This window comes from Micrasema longulum, unplaced genomic scaffold (assembly GCF_059751315.1).
Source record: "Micrasema longulum isolate JH-2025_06_02 unplaced genomic scaffold, ASM5975131v1 h1tg001149l, whole genome shotgun sequence".
Lineage (NCBI taxonomy): Eukaryota > Metazoa > Arthropoda > Insecta > Trichoptera > Brachycentridae > Micrasema > Micrasema longulum.
This window is the reverse complement of record NW_028278336.1, coordinates 425,583-445,834: the sequence shown is the minus strand read 5'-3', so window position 1 is coordinate 445,834 and position 20,252 is coordinate 425,583. Positions and strand designations below refer to the sequence as shown.

The 20,252-nt window shown below is 30.1% G+C and overlaps 3 protein-coding genes across 6 annotated transcripts in view; 1 reads left to right on the top strand and 2 right to left on the bottom strand.

Moving 5' to 3' along the window:
- Positions 1-5,423: 5,423 nt before the first annotated feature.
- Positions 5,424-15,518, bottom strand: Alg12 (Alg12 alpha-1,6-mannosyltransferase). The gene is made up of 8 exons (XM_088233805.1): positions 15,306-15,518; positions 15,099-15,231; positions 14,844-15,017; positions 13,048-13,201; positions 12,233-12,377; positions 10,512-10,738; positions 8,777-8,917; positions 5,424-8,704 (listed from the first exon to the last, which is right to left on the bottom strand). The coding sequence occupies exons 1-8, from the start codon at positions 15,429-15,431 to the stop codon at positions 7,465-7,467; spliced, it is 2,340 nt and encodes a 779-aa protein (XP_088089931.1). The 5' UTR covers positions 15,432-15,518; the 3' UTR covers positions 5,424-7,464.
- Positions 15,519-15,658: 140 nt separating this feature from the next.
- LOC148276764 (iron-sulfur cluster assembly factor IBA57, mitochondrial) lies at positions 15,659-17,221 on the top strand. The gene is made up of 2 exons (XM_088233804.1): positions 15,659-16,874; positions 17,085-17,221. The coding sequence occupies exon 1, from the start codon at positions 15,766-15,768 to the stop codon at positions 16,810-16,812; it is 1,047 nt and encodes a 348-aa protein (XP_088089930.1). The 5' UTR covers positions 15,659-15,765; the 3' UTR covers positions 16,813-16,874; positions 17,085-17,221.
- A 1,027-nt stretch (positions 17,222-18,248) lies between these two features.
- Positions 18,249-20,252, bottom strand: part of puf (ubiquitinyl hydrolase 1 puf) — a 53,881-nt gene continuing 51,877 nt past the window's right edge. For all 4 annotated transcript variants that reach the window (XM_088233800.1, XM_088233801.1, XM_088233802.1 and 1 more), the window contains one exon: positions 18,249-19,714. In XM_088233800.1, coding sequence (XP_088089926.1) covers positions 19,512-19,714 — 203 coding nt within the window. In that variant the 3' untranslated portion in view covers positions 18,249-19,511. The remainder of the gene's footprint in view (positions 19,715-20,252) is intronic.

Here is a 20,252-nt window from a genome sequence, read left to right as displayed (position 1 = left end):
TAATAACAGAATTTTATTTTTTAATTTTAAAAATAAATAACTTGCGCTGCAATTGCAATTATGATGCTATATCAATTTTAATTTTCATATATCAATTTTTGCTATTTAACTGCACACTAGAAAATAATAAAGTTATAAGAGATAAAAATTATCTAGCATTAATATTATAAAATCATTTTTTTCAATAGCTACCTATAAATTATGTTCATAGTGTAAAAAATATTGAAATGCCATTCAGTTCCTTATATATCTAAGTACATTTTTTTTTTCTGCCTTTGTTGGTAGTTGGCATTACACGGAAAAGTTCATTTTTTAATTTGACAGCGGGCTTCTGGCTGGTTCATTTGTTTTGGAGCGAATTCCCGTCGTCCTTCTAAATGATCTTTAGGGCAAGTTTTATGTATTTTTCATTTATTATTAGAGAGCCAGTGATCATCAAAAATTAATGTTAAATAATTTGTAAAGCATAAAAGATAAAAATGTAAAATACCAAAAACTACAAAAACACAGAATAAAAAATATTTTATGGATTAATTCTGGTCTGTGTCTGGTAATATCGAGGGTAGAAAGGTTAAGTTCCTAAGCGACACGTAGCAGCTTTACAGAAGAGCCAATTAATTATCAAAATATTTTTTTTACTAGCTGTTATTTTGGCGTGATTCCTGCATAATTTAAATAAAAAATTAAAATGTGAGATTTTTTATTAATCAAAAAAAAAAAACTTTAATTGGGTCTTCTGTAAAGTTGACTACATGTCGCTTTTGCTTTTCCACTATCGATATTAAAGCCAGCTGTCCTTTTGTAATCACGTTGTTTTTTATATTTTACGTTCAGCTGAGCATTACCATTTATTTATAACCGATGCTACTGATTCAGTAGCCAGACGAAGAACCAGACACTTGCTTACAAGGGAGAGGATAATAAAATGCTTGTATTGATTTATAAATGAATATTTTTTCATCCTTTTTCTGCAAGTGGGGGTACGCTTGATCCTATTAGATCCGGCAGATTTTTGTTTACAAATAATGCGATTGTTCAATCGCGATATTATTTACGTAACTATTTTTTTCTCAACTATCTCATAAATTAAATTATATATTGTTAAAAGAAATTTAAAACAATTCAAAGGACAAATTACTACAAATCAGATGGTTCTTTAAAAAGATTGTTATTGTTAAAACAATAATGTCAAATCATCGTGATTGTAGAACAATGGATGTACGAAAATTGCGACATCGACTTTCTTTTATATTTGATCTTCAAAAGGTTATATAAAGGCTTCTTTATATTCCGGGTTTTAAAAAAAAATATATATGCATTTTTTTTTATTGGGTTATCCCAAGTATCAAAGAATATACTTTTGTGCTTATAGAGTAGTGACATTGTCAAAAAAATACATTAATCGCTCTCACGTAAAGTTGAAGAAACTCACATGCATCGTTGTTCTATGATCATGCCGAAATTTTAATGTTGCACAGCTGTAAATTTACCTATTAAATGATTTAATTAATGACTACATATTGTATATTATTTAAATATACAATATATTCAAAAAATATATAAATCCTACCACCATGCATTAAACCTTCATTCTACACAACTAATAATATGGGAACATTGTTAAAAAATCTTGACTTATTAGCTCCATATGTATCGATGTAATATTTAGTAATTACTCTTAAAATAAAAAAGGATAGAATTCATTAGTTGAGTATACCTTGATAAAGAAGCTTGTACCTTTAAAACCGGTCGGAAAAATAAAAACAAAGTTGTTTTATATTTATTTTATTATAAAACATTTAACTTGAATGTATAAAAAATAAATAAAGTTGATTGGTGTTTAAAAAAGAAACATACCTTATATTTGTGTGTTTATAATATGTAATATTGACTCATTCCATTTTAGTAATGTCAACTTTGAAATTCTTATAAATGGAAGAGAAATCTGTGATACCTTTCTCTGTATGTTTGTGCTAATTATTTGATATTTAAAGCTTAAAATATAGATTTTTCAAATGTAGTTTTAAACAAAACTCTTTTCTAATTACCAGTCACATACTATTATCAATGCTCACTTTATTAAACCATATAGGAGTTGTACTTATTTATGCTAAAATTATTAAATTATTGGCGGTGAAGGCTCTAGAAATGTAATATAGCATTAATGATATTTTATTATTCTTGATGAAATTTGTAATGAGATTATAACTTACATATACAATTTTCATTTAAAAAAAGTTCATAAGATAAACTTTTCACACCTAATTTAATTAAAATCAGATTTATTTGCTATTGAATAAGAATAAAAGAGATTAGAATGTTTTCTTAATATTAATATAGGTTTATTTAATCAAAATAATGAGTTGTGCCAAATGCCAACCATGTTATATTTTCCACCTAATATTTTTGTAGAATTTAAAACTTTCCGGCTAATTTTCTTTACTTGATCAATTTTTAATACATAATCAGATACAGTAGAGAACCCTCGGTATTTGAACAATGCATTTTTTACAGTATTCAGAATTTTCACTGTGAAATCACATAAAAAAAGTCACTATTATGGTTTGGTTTTATCTAAATAGTCACAGTTTTACTGTAAATTATCTGCATTTTGACAAAATTAACTTTGAGCCGAAAAAATTAAAGAATTGTTGCGTTTTTCAAATGGACAAATTAAATTGCATGAAAAAAGTAAGAAAACTCATTTAAATTTATTTCAACAGAGAGGGAAACATTTTTGAGAAGGGAATATGGTATATGTTATATAGGGAATATGTTTTCCCTCTCTGTTGAAATTAATTTAAATATGAATAACTCCCTAAGGAGGAAATCCAGCCAGTCTGCAAGCATTTGGACATACTCAAACATTGTTAAGAAAACCCATTTTTATGAAAACCCAACGATTAAATTAAATTTTACTTTTTTAACTTAACTTTTTTTGGTGCAACTGGTCCTTGTGCAATGGTGTCTTTCACATTAAAGTAAAAAAATAACTTCAATGAATCCAAATATCTATTGAAATATTTTAGCATTTATTAGTTATTGACTTTTGTCCGAACTAAATTATGAAATTGAGTGAAGTGAGCAACAGTATGAAATGTTAATAAGTTTTAAATAAACATATTTAATATGTATTCTTCCAGCTTGATATGTCTTCCTTAAAGTGATGTGTCCAGGACTTTATATTCCCCTCGGCAAATTGCTTCGTAACTTTTTATGCTCTAAATATTTTATCAAATCTTCGCATAATGTTTTCTAATATTAAGAACTATTATTTTGCTTTTCTACCGAGACTGATATAGCAATAAAATACTTTTCCAATTAAATTATTTTTCTGAATGAACCTTATTGGGTTTTTGAATGAGCTTTTTAGAATGTATTGTATTGTGATGCTTCTGTGTATATGACTTATCTATATCCAAAATTGCTAGCCTTCCATAAAAGCAATAAAAAAAATCATTAAGGTATTGCTAGAAAGCTACAAAAGCGTTACTAGAAAGAATTAAAAACTGCTACTTGCTACAAAAACAATCAAAACTATGCAAAAGAAAATGTGAACAGCAAGTTTTGGTGAGCAGTGAAAATTTAATTGAGTTGTTGGAAGGAATTAAAGCTAATTAGATTATCGCTTATATATTATTTTTTTATGCATATGTAATCACAGTGGGTTGCAAATTTTTCTCTGATAGTACAAAGTTTTAATAAACCCTTGGCTACTTGCGCAATTGGGAGTTACGATAGTACACGCGTGCGGCACTCCGTACCGCAATTTGCTTAAAGCCATTTTTTACTGATGAGTTTTCGAAAGAGACAAAAATCGAAAGGGACGATTAAGAGAACTAAATAAGAAACTACAAAAATACAATTGATACATCAAATCATCATAATTGGGTACGATAGATATAAGTAAAAAATGTATGAAAATGTATTTAGAAGAAAAACGGCATCCAGTGTAGGTGGAAGGCAGTCTCTTGTGCCGGTGTTCGGAATGTGCCCAGTGGTGGTTATTACTGGATTAATGTATTGAACCGTATCAAAATAAGAATTAGAAAAAACATTTTCTGTGTTCTAAATCTTTGTCCTAAGTTGGTCCTGATGTCAGAAAAATATTGTAAATTTAATTCTATTCTCGCTTAGTACTTAATAGCTTTCGAGATATTTACTCAAAAATATTTTTTAAATCTGATGTCTATTTCAAAACGGCTTTTAAAAAACACATATTTTTTGTGACCCTGTGATACCATGTAAATTCCTAATGATAAATCTCAAAGTGCAAAGTATTAAAATCTAAGTGAAATTTACGACAATAGCAACAACAGAATTAATAATTCTATAAATATTTTAACTTGTATATTGGATTTTTTTAAATATTGTATGTAATTTCAATGTAAGTAAAAATCCGTAAATCTCTTGCACATTCATATAAATTTAAAAAATCAATCTTCAGAAAACACTCTGACTCCTGACTCATAAAAAGTGTGCTTACAAATTATGTAGTACTGTATCAAATATTTTAAAACAGTCTGTTATTGCATACTTGAATAGGTGTTTATATATTCATTAAAAATAATACACAAGAATAATATTATACAGTAATTTTAGCTCTAGGATGTTGCCATTAAAAAAATAAGCTGCAGAGTATTGGTAGTTTTACTCGGGTGACCCGAGGTTTTGGTCACAGTTTAATAGTATTGAAAAGTATTTGTTTTCTTTATGCAAAATGTACCGTATGCATTTATTAACCATAATTTATTGAAAATATATATTACATTGTATTATAAAGTCTTTTATTTACTAGTTTTATTATCAACTCCCTCGTCACTCTAAAAGTATCAAGAAACTAAGAACACCAACATTAAATTTGAATAATAATTTTATTCCAGTTAAATCTCTGAATGGTGTAAAGCCAATTTCACCATATAAACGAAAAACACTAAAATATTTACATCTCAACCACATCTCATCTCTATTAACAAGGCAGTGCAGGTGAACGACTTGTAATTGACTGATTTAAGTGAAATCACTGAACATATTGTGTATTGTGTAACATTTACAATTCTGCCTATATTTTAACTTCTATTTGTTTTGACTGGATTTTTTCACGTGGAAGTTTGTAAAAATTATTACCACTGTATTTTTTTTCGCAAAAATGTTTCAAATGTTATAAATTTATTTAAATTATATTTATCAATAAATTCAAACATTAGTTTTCTTTAAATTGATACAAAAAACAAGTTTATTTTAATTTTATAAAAACACATTATACAAAATACTAGTATTTTTACAGCAGGTACATAATTGAGACAGTGTGTAATAAATAACTTCCAAATAATCAATTTTTATAAAGAAAATTTGAATGCGAGGAGATCAAAATACCACTGCATTCAAAATATAGTCACTTACCTAAAAGGAAAAAAAAAACATTTGTTCAGATTTTGATTTTATTTAAACAAATTACAACATTGTTCAACAAAATTAACCAAATAATGTTATAATAATATATTGTAGACTGTTTCTTTGCATTAAACTTATAGCAAATAAGTAGATACAACACGCACAATATAATATCTGTGGCTTGGATCTAAAAGGGCAAATGTCGTAAATCATAATTATTACAGGAGATAATTTTTCAGCCATTTTGTGGCGTTATAATGAAATGTTTGATAACGAATATTAATACAAAACGTTACCATATATGTGTGAGTATATAAAATAGTTCAATATATATTTTTTTTTATTGACATCGACCCTCTACAAAATGTTGGCAAGAAAAAAAAATCTAACATTGGCCCTTTGAGATCCAAGCCTCAGATGTCATAGAAAAAAAAAAAACTGTAATATATCATACGTCTGTTTTATTTTATCACTTATAATTTGTGTTCTGTTTTCTTATTTAAAAAAGAGACCGTTGAAAATCAGGCTAGTTTTTAGGGGGCAGCGCAGCAGTATTATCTACTGTGGCACCCCCCTCAATTATACAGACAAGTTAGTTTTTAAAAAGTATAGCTACATTCCTTTGACTTAAATTATTGAATAACCATTAAAAATAAACAACAAACATATGTACTTAAATGTTAGTTAAAATTGTACCCATAGTGTTAATAAATAAATATCTCTTAAAAGTATCAGTTTTTCGATTTTCATAAAATATAAAATAAAATTATTTTTGAAAACTTAAAAAGGGTAAATTAACATCATCAGTACCTACCTAAATGAAAGTATACCTTAGAAAATCTTTAAATATAGTATTCCGATGTATAGGTTATATTATTTTGGTATATATGAAGGTACAGGTTTTATTATTTTGTATATTTTATTACATTTAAATACAAAAGAAAACCATTAAAATGTTTCATCAATGTGTGTGTCATGTATATTATTTGGCAAATACAATAAAACCACAGAACAGAGAAAAAAAACTGCATCAAGCCAAATCATATACTTATACATATTTCATGCTAAGGCACGACTTTGGCTTAGTACGCATATGATAATACCAAAATATTGTAACATCATAAATAAATTATATTGATGTCCATTATATATTTTTAATAAAGTGTATTTTAAAAACAGTAAAAAAACAAATGTAAGGCTAAATGCAACCACTGAGACTATTGCGGTCAAACTATGTAAGGGTGAGCTTATATATAATTGAAATATTGCAATTATTGAATTGAAAACAAGTATCTCCGCTGAAAGTGCTTATTTTTATTAAAATTAGTCAGAAAAGTAAAAAAAACTTGAGGTATGTATTTAGATAAGGATTAACTTGTAATTATCTGGACGTTGTTAATGTGACAACAACGTCGAAAATTAGTGGAATTCAACCATAAAATGATAAATTAAAAAAAAAAAGGAACTAAGCATAAAGAGCCAATTGAATTTACTTATAAAAACTATGACTTAACCTAACAACTGTTTTTGCATTAAAATTGTGTTTTCCAACAAATTTTCTTTTGAAATTATTTATAAAACAAAATTATCAAAGTGAAAATAAATGTGAAAACAAAAGGCAAATGTGTTTTTTTTCTTGAACTGTATAATACAAAATTATTATATTCTTTTACAGCATTTTCTATAGCAGATTTTTTAAATTTTTATTTTCACATCTCCATAGATGACAATTTAATTTGGAAAAATATATCCCACATCTTGTTTTTTTTTTGAATACCTACATAATTTTACATAGCTGCAATTATAGATTATTTATTCATTTTCGTAAGGTCGAATGTTCGTCAATCGAATCATAGCTAGATATTATAATATAGAGAACATACGCTTCATTCGAAGTACACAATCCGTGTTCTTATGTGTAATGGTCATTATACATATATGCGACAATATTTCTATATTGCTACCTTTATGTGTATAAAGATTTCAGTTCTAGAACACGGATCTTTCAGTCCTGGTAATTTTAATGATGAAGTGTCATCAATTTCGGGTTTATTTGATTTCCAACTATTTTCATTCATCAAAATCATCGAAGAAGTTTTCATTTATATAAGGCTCTTCTACCGTTTCAACTTCGGGATCTGTAGTGCCGGTGACATCTCCGCTTCCAGATTCACCGGTCCCCTGGTATTCTCTCTGCTGAATAAACAAAGTGAAGTTTTGATACTTTTCGTTGATTATTTCTTCTACTATTTGTTGTATCGCTACTCTCTGTTCGGCGATCTCCATATTGTTTATATCCAAGACATCTTCACTTTCGTGTTTCTTTTCCAACAGTTTCTTTAAGACTTCATCTACGATTTCTTGAATCGAAGTATTCTGAAGATAATTTTTGAAATCATTTTCTTTTAATAAATCCCCCCCTCCATCCCCATCTCCACTCTGACTAATATCTTTATACTTTTCCGAGATATCACCAACCCCGTTGTCTTTTGCAGAATCTACATTTTTTAATTGATTTCTCGATTTTTTCGGTGGCACTTCGTCTAACTTGGTTAAGATGTGTTGATGTACGCTCTGTTGTTTATGAGTGATGATAAGTTCTTTAAGTTTTTGTTTCGCTGAAGCCATCAGTTTCTTTTTTGCCTTCTCTGATGGCCATTTTTTTTTCGATTGTTTACGAGAATACTCATTACTGTTGACATGAGTTTCATTTACCTCTTTGCTCAATAGACCCGGTAACTTTACATCTTCCTGCTCCGAATCTTCATCGATATCCTTATATCTTTCTATAATGTTTTTAATATTATCTCGAACATGAATAGTTGTGTCTGGAGCAGTCTCCATCATCTCCTCGATCTCTTCATCGGAAGTCTCCGTGGACATCCCGTCTTCGTACTGCTCCTCAATAGAATTGTCGCTGAATTGAATATGTTTGAAATGTTCGGGAAGTTCTAAGTCCATATTTAGCGGTTCTTCTCTCCAAGATATCCTCTCCAAAATGAACAAATAAGGTTTAGTTTTGACTTTGAAAGGCGGTATGTTCTGGTAGTTAAAGTTGATGTGAGAAAATCCTTCGATAGAATCCAGGACCGCGTGTGTTTGTATGAAAGGTTCTAACTTAGACGAGTATTTACTTTTGCCTTCAATTATCAAATGAGAAAATCTGTACAAATCCTCCGGTCCAAGGTGTTCCGTCTTGTTGTAGATCCAGTCATTGTTTAGTTGAGTAAACCTCGTAACACCAGTTTGCGCTGCCAAGTTGTCGATGTGAACATTTATAAAAGGCTGATCTTTCAAATGCCGATGGAATCTGTAAAACAACATAAAGAATTAATTTTGTAAATCCTTTGTATAAATATAGTTTTTTGTAATGGTAACTAACCTCGATATAGCCGTCCCCCCGGGATAGTTGACTCCAGCCACACCTAGGAAGGCCAACAGTAGGACAATGTTCCCCAGTAAGCACCCGACAGCTCCCCATGAAAGTGTACTAAATAATAATGTCTTCCCTCGACGCTCCCATCTATAAGTTAAAATAAACAATACAAATTAACAGCTATGTACATAGAATTATATATTGGTAAAATAAGTAGAAATTTAATTACTAGAACTTTTCTGAATTCGCTCATCACCTATTTGAAAATAATCATACATTTGTAATAGAGGCCTAAATTTAATAATTATGATAAAAAAATATTCAAGAAGCTGTTTAAACTTCCCATAATTAATAACCAAATTAAAAATTTAAATAACAGTTCTTCATTACAATATCATTCAATTCATTACCTAAATTCAATTCAACCCCTTATTCCTTTTCTGAGAATGTGTTGCCTGGAAGTCAAACACTGTTACACACATGTAAACAGATGTATTTAGATTTAGACTCGTTATTTAGTAAGATTTAAAATATTTAGTGTTAGTTTATTTTTAAGCCTTGACAAAGGAGCAGTCGTAAAAAACCTAAAACCGGCCAGCATATAAAATTTATTACAGTGATTTTACACAAACTAAATAAATATGTAGTTATATTATTCAGTATAAGTCAGGAGAGCTGAAATACTACTCAATTTTAAGACTTTAATCCAGAAAATAAAATATTTTAGTGTTACTTTTCAATAATAAATGACCATTCTAAATGATGCTGTTTTTTTTTTTTATTATTTCTATCTGTATTTACTGAAATATTTATTAAAACTTTCAGAAACTACAAAACAGAAAAAAATACAGATGGTCCCTTCTGTCATCTGACTACCGAAATATATATTCAGAAATAACAGACAGTAAAATCATAAAGTTACTAAGTGATAGGATTATCAAGACTCCTTACTGAATTAGTAGCATATGAACCAGGTAGCATATTTTTTTTGTTAACGATGGTCATATGATGATATTGATTTCATCTTTTGCACAATCCTACCCCATAATGTTATGAATCTATTAAAATTATGAAACTATTTTTCTGACAGATTCTTTCAATAAATAATAATTCACATTTGTTTTTGCTTTCTCCCCATACAAACAGCAAACATTACAATTCATCGCTCTGCAGTTTAATAATCTTTGATATGTTGGTCACTTTGTGTGTATGCTTTTTGCTACTTGGCCGCTTTTTTCCAGCCGCAACCGCAAAAATCCATATTTTGTGCTTTACATTTTACATGCATTCTCCTTCTCAATTCCCCGCTGTATCACTACGGTAACGGGTAGCGCGACATTAGATCAGTGTTCGTTTAACGTGTCACAGAGAGAGAGCAGCCCAATGTCTTGCAGCATACTTTTGCAACAGTATTTTATGAAATAATGTATGAATTTCTCAGAAAACTAGAAACATTATGAAACAGTTTTATAAACACTACCATGACAATCATAATTACATTTTAAAAATATATATTTTTTAATGAAGTCATCATTTTTAATGTAAATAGCAACAAATCCAACAAACTTGTGAGATAATATTAAAGAAATGTATCTCAAACCATTACCAGAGTAAGAAATCACATTTGTTGAAACTGTCATTATTATAGATGTTTATTTTTTAGCATATTATTTTTCCAACAACAGCTCCTTACTACTATTATATTAGTGACTTACGATATTTATTTACAGGCAACACTTACATGTAATTGCAAGCAGCGGCAGCAGAAATGTTGAAAAGCGGGAAAACATAGATAATAAAACGGAGTTCTTTGTGCGGCAACAGAGAAAAAAAAATGACAAAAATAACTGATGGTACTAGAAACGCTAAGATTCTTCTGTCGAAGTAGGCACCGATGGGTATGAGGAATAGACTCGGCCCGAGCCCACGAGGCAGGGCTGAGTACCAGTACCACAGAAGGGGAGAAGTCTGATTGCAATGTTAAAGAAAACATTTACTTTGGTTGATATAAGGGATCCCAGCATATAATACACACACTAGATCATAAGCCTGGAGATTCATATTCTTGTCTCCATCTCTGTTTTAAAGTCTACCAGTCTATCAGAGGTTTAAGCTTCCCATTTTTAATCACAGTTATTTACAACTAATGAATCCAAATTATATAGGCAATCATAACGATCCAAATTTTATATTTAGGTAAAAATATTTTATCTGATTCTGAGACAAAATGAAAACAGCTGAGTTAAGTTGTCAATTTTTTTTCCAAACAAAGAGAACAAGAGGACACAACAAAAAAAATTGTAACAAATTATGCTGATGTTTTTTGTAGATACTTCTTGAAAAAAATCCATAGTTAATAATTTAGATAAAATTATAATAAAATTATCAATAGAAGTCAGAATATTTATGCTGTCTGTCCCTTAATAAAATACTAATGTGATTTTTTTATATCCAAACCTTAAAACAAATATTATTTACTTAACATTCCATTTTGAAGGCTTGTAATCTAATAAAATAATCGCATAAGAAACCGGTAGACACAGAAAAGTCGGTAAGTGGTTACATAGAAATATTTAGTAAAATGTTTGACCACAAAGTTGATGCTTTAAGTATTAATAATAAATAAAATAATATATGTAACACAAAAGCAAATACAGTATCTTGTAGACCAGATAATTTTCTTTCGAATGACATATAACCTTTCCATTTTGTTGAAGTATTTTTTAAGATTTTAGTCAATTGTATACTGCTCCTGAATGAATATTCGGGGCAATTTTTTAGCCAGTAAGGATGACAATTGGAAGCATTAAATTTTTTTATACTCAGTTTTAGCGATTATTTGAGATACTTCACTTTACTGTCAGACTTTAGGTAATTTCCTATGGGTGAAGATACTTTTCCTTTTTATAGACCATTTATATTTCTATATAAATATAAAAACATACAAAAATATTTTTAATGCGGGAGAACTAATTTTAAAATAACATTAAACTTTAGTCTCGTGTTGATTGAAATAGAATATTTTTAATAGCTAAAACATATGATATTTCGGTAATAAACAGTAGTTTGAGTATCAAACCTGAAGGAAAAAATTTGAAATAATATGTAATTGAAGACATGACTGGATAAAGGCGTTGTCGCAAATTAAAAAAAAATGTACTTATTTTTATGTACAGCCATATACACCTTCAAAAAAGAGTAGAAACAAGATTTTGAAAGTGAATGAAGGTTTTATTTTATCAACAATTTTACTGGTGTTCAAAAGTTAAACCCCGGATATCTCTTCTTTTTGTTTTTGTCACATAACACCCACGCACGTCTTTAATTGTATGAAAAAACCGAAATGAGATGATTTAAATACAAACAAAAAGCCTTACAATGTTTCCAAACAAGTAAGGTGGCTAGTATAATAATAGTTAGCAATATATTATAAGTGTTATTTGAAAAACACTAAAAGGATACTCCCCACTGGGAACTCTTATTCAATACTGTGTTAAACCAGAACACTTCTGCTTCAGGCCAAGTTAGACGGGACCAGAAGAACGAATCCACAGCCACCGTCAACAGGATCAGTATACACGCTGTTGGTAGTGCCAGCTTTAACAATCTGAAAATAACAACATTATTCAATGCATGCTAAATATAAGGTTTTTATAAATTTAAATACTAACAACAGTTAAAATAACTGAGTTCTATAGAATTTACGGTGGCAATTAGTAGGTACCTGTTATAATTTATATAAAGTTATAAAAATAAAAAATATTGCTGAACATTGGATATAGTTTAAATTCTATTATATAAAATATGCATGTAAAAAAAAGTAATGCTCTTTGCCGGGATTAGAATAAGGTTTGTAACCTAGTAAGAAAAATTATATTATAAAAAATGTAAACAATATTCTATATTTGAGACTGTTTTGTACCTTATTTTATGTTTTTAAAATATGTAAATCATATTTTGAATACCCATATTTGGTTTTAATTGCGTATTTTTTTAAATAAAAAAATAATTAACTTACTAAAAATTATAACTTTAGAAAAAATATACCAAAATACTGATGTAAAGAACTAAAATGTACAAAAAATACACATCTCAAAACAGTGGCAAATATAGATATGACAAAAGAAATCGTAAACATTTAAACCTGAAACTTAAGCATACATAAAATAACAGAGGCAATGTATATATTGTTACATTAGATCAAAAACCATACAAATATGTGGAATCTTAAACATATCTTCTAATATAATTAATTTTGTGTACATCTAAGTTCTTACCTTACTATAGAAATTCTCTTTAAATAAAGATCATACAGCAAGAATTGTCCCAATAGTAAAGCGACCTCTGCTCTAAATATAATAATGGCCGCTCCAGATATAAGTATAAATTGTGTGTGTTTCCCTCTCACCCAATTCTCTAAAGCTAAAAGCACTGAAACACAAATTATAATCTATATACAGATTTTTTTTTTATTCAGATAACAAATATAAATACAATATTACTACTAAATAAAATTTTACATTGATCCCATTACGTAAAAGAAATAAACAATTCTTGTGTACATAATGGAGAGTGACTTCTTACAATAGTTTGTTTATTTTCTTTTTAATTATTAATATTTTTAGGATATAAATTGTATATATAAATTGCAAAAAAATGATAAACGGTGTTTTTAATCAGTGCTACACAACGAAGAATTATAAATGTAACTTTTCACTTCTTTCTTAAATATATTGTATTCCTGACTGAACTTTTTATTTAATTATCATCATACTTATCAATTTGATGATGCACTCTAAGCATCATAAGATGCAGAGAGAAAAAAAGAACTAGTATTGTTTCTATAAAATCTCTGTATTGTGCTCTGGTCCGATCACAACTGGAATATGCATCATCAGTTTGGAGCCCTTTGTACAACTACAACTCTTTTAACTTGGAAAGAGTTCAGCGGAAGTTTTTACGCTACATACAGTTCAAAAAGGGTAAACCTATTAATGAAATTTGATACCAAATTTTGATGTCTGAGTTGAGGTTACCATTGCTTTCTACCAGAAGGACAATTGCTGACCTCACTCTAACTTGCACAAAGTGATATACACCGTAATAGATTGCCCAAAATTACTGTCCTGATAAACTTTCGTGTACCCACAAGGACCATCAGACCCCAACACATGTTCCAGTGTGAGTACAATAGGTCAAACTTTACCCACCATTCTCCCCTCCCCTAGTGAGCATCCACAGAACAGCTAATAATTATGCTGAGCTGTTGGACTTGCTCCACACCACTCCTGCTGCTATCAAATTAGCTATCCTATCCATCGAATGGCCATCCCCTCAATTCTCCCCTATTTAATGTGTTTCTCCATTCATCTTCACTTTATTTTCTTTTTATTTTTTCTTTTTCTTAGAATGAATTACATGTTAAGTGTAATAGTTGTGAGTTTATTTTTGTTATTTTCTATGATATTTTATATGTACTTGTAACTGTATATTGTAAGAGCCCTTTGGGCGTTTATTATTAAATAAATAAATAAACTGAGATAACTCTTGAATATGTACATAACAAGTTAAAATAAAAACAACATTTGTAGAAAAGTACAAAAGTACAGTTAGAAAATATTTACAATAAATAAAGCTACCTGTCTAGTAGAGCGAAATGTTTGTGTTTTTAATATGCATTGACTTTATATCTTCAAGGAATTTTAGTTTTTTTTTTGCACTGAGGTATAATTTAATAGATATGATGCTTTGTAGAATGAAAGTTTGAAATTACATTCTAAAAAATGGACATTGTAACGTGAACATTGCCGTGCAAAATGTGTAGTAGAGTAAAAAAGGATTAACTGTCTATGCCAGTTTACTGTGAATTCAAAGCTGTATGTCGCACCTTTTACTGACTGCAAGTTAGGTTTCGGAACATAGGTTGAATGGAATACCAGACAGGTGTTTAGTGTATATATACAATGTTTTTTCGCGGCAATTAGATATCTACGATACTGGCATATATAATTTCAATGATTTGATAACACAACTTCTTAAGTCTAATTTTGTTATAGATGAATGCAGTTTTTACCTAGTGGGAGAACGATTATATTTGGCAGTGGTCGGCTGAGGTAGAACATAAAGTGGTATTGAGTAACAGTCAACGCTGTGAACCACCAACTGAATGTCCCCCCGAATATAGTTCTCAAACTGTCCCTCAATCGGCACCACGACACAACAACACATGTTGCCAAGCAAAATCTAACTGAAATACAAATGTATTTTTATCACCATATTTTGAAACAAAATGTATAAATTCGTAAAAAAAAAGTAAATACTAAGGTACCTGTGTACTGAGCCCAAAACTTATTTATTTCTAAAAGTTGTATGATAAATATGATAGGTGAAGACAGAACAGAAATTATTAAAGGGCCCAAGAAGCTCCTTGGAACTACGCCCGGAAACTCATGATGATCATACTAGAAAAAAATAAACAACATTTATTTTGCACAAAACTTCACTGATGTACTGCGTTAAAAATAGAAATGTATACCTGAGAAAGGTTATGTCTCAAATACAAAATATCATGCATTGCTTGAATGTTAAAACTTTCCTCCACTTTTGTGAAAGGACAATAAATTAAATGCACTCCGGCAATAAGTAGCAACAATTGAGCCATGTTCTCTATTTTACATATCGCCAAATTTATATAACAAAAATACAACCCGGGAAACGTCAACCATTCAAAAATATCCAGCTCAAAGTTGATGTTGATGATACTTCCAGCTGACATTTTATTGTTTATGGCCACAAAGATATTATATTTCTAGACAGATAATTTTAGTGTGGTGTTTTTCCAACACGGTGTTGGTTTTTCGGTCCAAATTAGATCTTACTGGTAACTTTTTGTCAGAATTTGACATTTGACGTTTTTGACAAATGAATATCGAATTATTTTTGTCGGTCGTTTTATTTATGGATACATTTAAATTATAGTACGAATTTTATAAGAAATGTTTTCTCCAAAGGTAATGAATAATTTCAAAAGGTTTTTTTTTCAAAAGTTTTCCAAGCGATGTATAAGTACAAGTTTTATCTATAGCGACAGAAATGTGTTGCAAAGGTTAGAAAGCCGAAGTCTCGTTCGAGTTGCAGGACAAGAAGTGGCTCCCTATTTACAAGGTCTCATAACTAATGACATGAAACGTCTAGAAAATGGAGCCGGAAGTATGTATTCCATGTTTCTAAATACCAGAGGAAGGGTCGTGTATGATTCTATAATATACAGAACACCAGATCCAAAAACGTTTCTCGTAGAATGCGATAGTTCAGTTATTAGAAATTTTCTAAGACATCTAAACATGTTTAAGGTTAAGAGAAAAATTGATATTGTTGTTCATACTGATAAAGTCTGGGCTTTATTCGAATATTCTCCAATAAATCCCAATGACGATACGGTAATTAAATTTTCAAGCAACGTGGAACCAACAGCAGAATTTGAAATGAAAGAAAATCTTCGGCTCTACACGGATCCGAGGAGTAATTTATTAGGCACAAGAATACTCTGCCATTCTTCGGTTAGTGGCAAATTTATTATAGACAAGTTGAACATTAAAAATGCAGAACTGCCCTCCGAAGATGTGTATAGAATGCACCGGTACCACTTGGGGGTGGGAGAAGGGGTTGGCGACCTCCCTCCCGGGCTCTGCTACCCTCTGGAGGCCAACGCCGACTTCCTCCACGGCGTCAGTTTCAACAAGGGATGCTACATCGGACAAGAACTCACCGCCAGAACTTACCACACGGGTGTTGTAAGAAAAAGACTTATGCCTTTACTTTTTGAGAAATCTTTGAGTTCCGAAGTACCTTATGAAACTAGTGTTTTCCGGCCAACAGATAGTAAAACATCTATCGGGAAAGTAAGAGGAGTAGCAGATAAAGTCGGTCTCGGATTGCTCCGGGTTCAGCAAGCTCTGGAGCTTCCGTCCTTTGATATATCCGGCCACAATGCCAAAACTTACCGCCCTCAATGGTGGCCCATAGAAGTGAAAAAAAATTAGCGTAACATGAAACTTACTGCGTCTTTGATTCCAATTCAGTCTATTTATTCACTAAATACCAGGTATATCTATTACCCAATAAGGATTCCATTAGTCTAGTATTGTTGACACTATAATATTTTACACACATTTTTTCGTGTTCCATGTTCCTTTTGACATTTTGATATGTCAAAGAGCCAAACATGATATTAAGCTAATGGATCCTTAAACAAAAACTACTTTATTTTTAACTTTGTACCTCTAAGTTTTTATATTTTTTTATCTTATTTCAGATTTAAAAATGGAATCAGTGCAAAAAGATAGCCGTAGTGATGAAAATCCAAAAAATACCTCTGTAACATTTGAATGTTTTAAATGCAAATTGAGAGAAGATGTTCACTACAGAGGAACCAAGCCACCTTTTGCCAAGGAAATAATGCTGAAGGAGGATAGTTACGTAATGAAGGATCCATTTTGTGAGAGTGGACGCGGGCAGATACTTGTTGTCGGTAATGACTGTCGTGTCTGCGGGAAAATGTGTTGTCTGGGAAAAGAGTGCAGCATTTTTTATACAAAGACATTCTGCATCGAATGTGCCAGAGAAAATATAGACCTATTACCTAGTGCAATAAAAACTAAACTACTGTGTAGTAAATAATGTTTTTATGTCTATGTAATATTTATTGATCTTTTATACTATGTTCAATAAAGTTTATCTTGTTTTGTGTCATTATTTTTAATTTCAAGTAAAGCTATATTTTTGTAAAAATTTAGAATTTACAAAATATTAAAAATATAAACCTACAATTAATTATTTTGATCACAGCAGGTTTGTTATTTTTTTTATAACTTATGAAGGGTCATTTTCTTAATATAACCTCAAGGACGCTTTATATATTTGGATAATTAAAACATACTAAATACATTAATTACTACACCATGCAGCAAAGTTGTGATGCACACATTGAGTACTAATTATTAAAAATGTTAAGGATGTCGCAAAACAAATAATTGTTTTAATAATCGTTCAGAGTATAAACTCTGAATGATTTTTATATAAATATCAATAAAATTCCCTGGTTTAGTTTCATTATTTTGTTTTATTTGACCAACGAGTTCTTTCACCTAAGTAAGCATCTTCAGGACTGGTTTTTGGGAGATTAAAACATTAGGTAAGTATTTTAATAAAAAAGATAATAAAATTTCACCAATGAATTTTATTCATATTTATGTAAAAATCATTACTAGTTTCATCAAGAAATGTCTGCAAAAAAACATCAATATATTCTGAATGATGATCAGCGCGTCTTCATTTTTCTGATTTCAATAACATAATAATAGTCTGACATTATGGGCAAAAAAGATTTGATGTTAAAATCAATTTTACCTGTAATGGCTATAAAAACTATTCTTTGTTGCGAAAACAGGATGATAAAAATATATATTATTAAAACACATTTCATTTTGAGTTGTTTATTTTGGTCAGTAATTGAAACATCACATTTACAAAAGAAAATGTGTTTTACATTAGCATTGCATTCTTAAGTTTTGAAAATATACTGACATGTATTTTTTAAGAAAAATCCAAACACAGGGAAATCCTTCAATCATCGATCCTTTTGGAATGGTATAAAAATTTTCAACAAAAAAGATTTTGATTTTCAATAATTCTATCTCAAATGGAGACAGTATAATATTATAATGTAAACTGAGATATTATAAAAAAAGTTAACAAGACAACAATATTGTTTAAAAGATGGCAGGCATCGACTATTATATTAATATTATAGTATTTCATTAGATTAACAATACCTAAAATACAGTTTAGGCAGACAGAGAATAGAATTTATCACTAGAAGCCGTGTGACAAGACTTGTCCTATTAAAATGTATATTAATCCCTTGTACCTTTAGAAATGTATAATAATTATTAAGTCAGTGCTAAAACTTTAGAAATAAGCAATGCGAAGGTTTAATGATTTGGTAAAATACTCATAATGTACAGAAATAAAAATTGGGCAAACTCTAATTTTATTACAGATAAAGCTTTATATGTATATTATATAATCGGGTTTACAAAATATTTAACACAATATTACAATCTAAATACACTTTAAATTTCTATATATTAATAATATAATCAGTCACAGACATTTTTGCGATTGAAAATCAAACGACTTACTCAAGTATTTACGAATGAATATGTTTTTTGGGGGCAGATCACACCTGGGGTTGAGCATCGTGTGATTCGTTTATTGGCCTAGCGTAATAATAATGAAGTGTGTTGTATTCCTACAGACTATTGTATCTCAACCTTGAAACCATATATTAAGATGAATGTGTATGAACGTTTCTGTTGGCCGTAAAAGCTAATTAAAATTTCAAAGAGAAAAAATAAAACATTTCCTACGAGGAAATAATATTAAAAGCGGACTATCCCTATTTGAACACCAACAATATGAAACGGTAGCCGCAACAGCAAAGTAAACATAAACAACGAGAGCTTACTCTTTACTTACTCAACCTTTAATAGACATTAAATTATATCCATCTTTATTTACAATCCTCAGACCTTTCCAACAAATACGTATCACACATAAACACGAGACATTAATACGTTAGAACGAGTCTCTTTACAATCTGTATAGATAAATATAACACGAGTGCGGATATAACTAGCTGCTTGTAGAGCACAGTACGGGTTAGTTGTTTCTCGCGGCACTACACGCTGTCGTCCACTATCTGCAGCAGGCGCTGTGCGGCGGCATGCAGCAGCGTGGCGTACGGCACGCTCGCGCTCGCGCCTCCCTCTCCGACGGCCATGGCCTCCGCCCCCTCCACGGGGCCCGTTCCCCCTTCGACGGGAGATCCTGAGGAGTCAGCTTCTGCGGTCACGCTCGCTGTTTCACTTTCCTTTTCAGTACCTGAATAGTGTTTATATTTTTAATTAGTGCAACAAATACAGCGGAGAAGACATTTTTAAAAAACTAGATAATATAAGAGTAATTAATTGGTTTCATAATAATTATCAAACCTTTATTCACACCTGATGGTGCATAGGGGGCACTGTATTGTTAAACGTTCGATTCGTATAACGATTCTTCCTCTTTCCATAATCTGACTTCTCTCACCAAATGAAGAACTGTTTCTGACATGTGCTTCTTCTTATTCAAGATCTTGAATAATATAATTCAAAGTACTTATCTCTTGGAAAACATCAATCTAAACTGCCCTACCAGATTTATAGACAAGTTCGACATTTTTACAATCCTGTACCATCTAAAAACTTCGCTCAAATTTCTTTCATTAACTGTAGCTGCACAGAATATAACAAAATTTGTTCCTGCCTTGATGTATTTGATTCAAAACTTTCCCATTTAAAACAAATAATTTATTTTTTTTATAAAAAATAAATATTTTCGTTCTTATAATTTACGCAAATATTTAATTTTGAAGGCCATT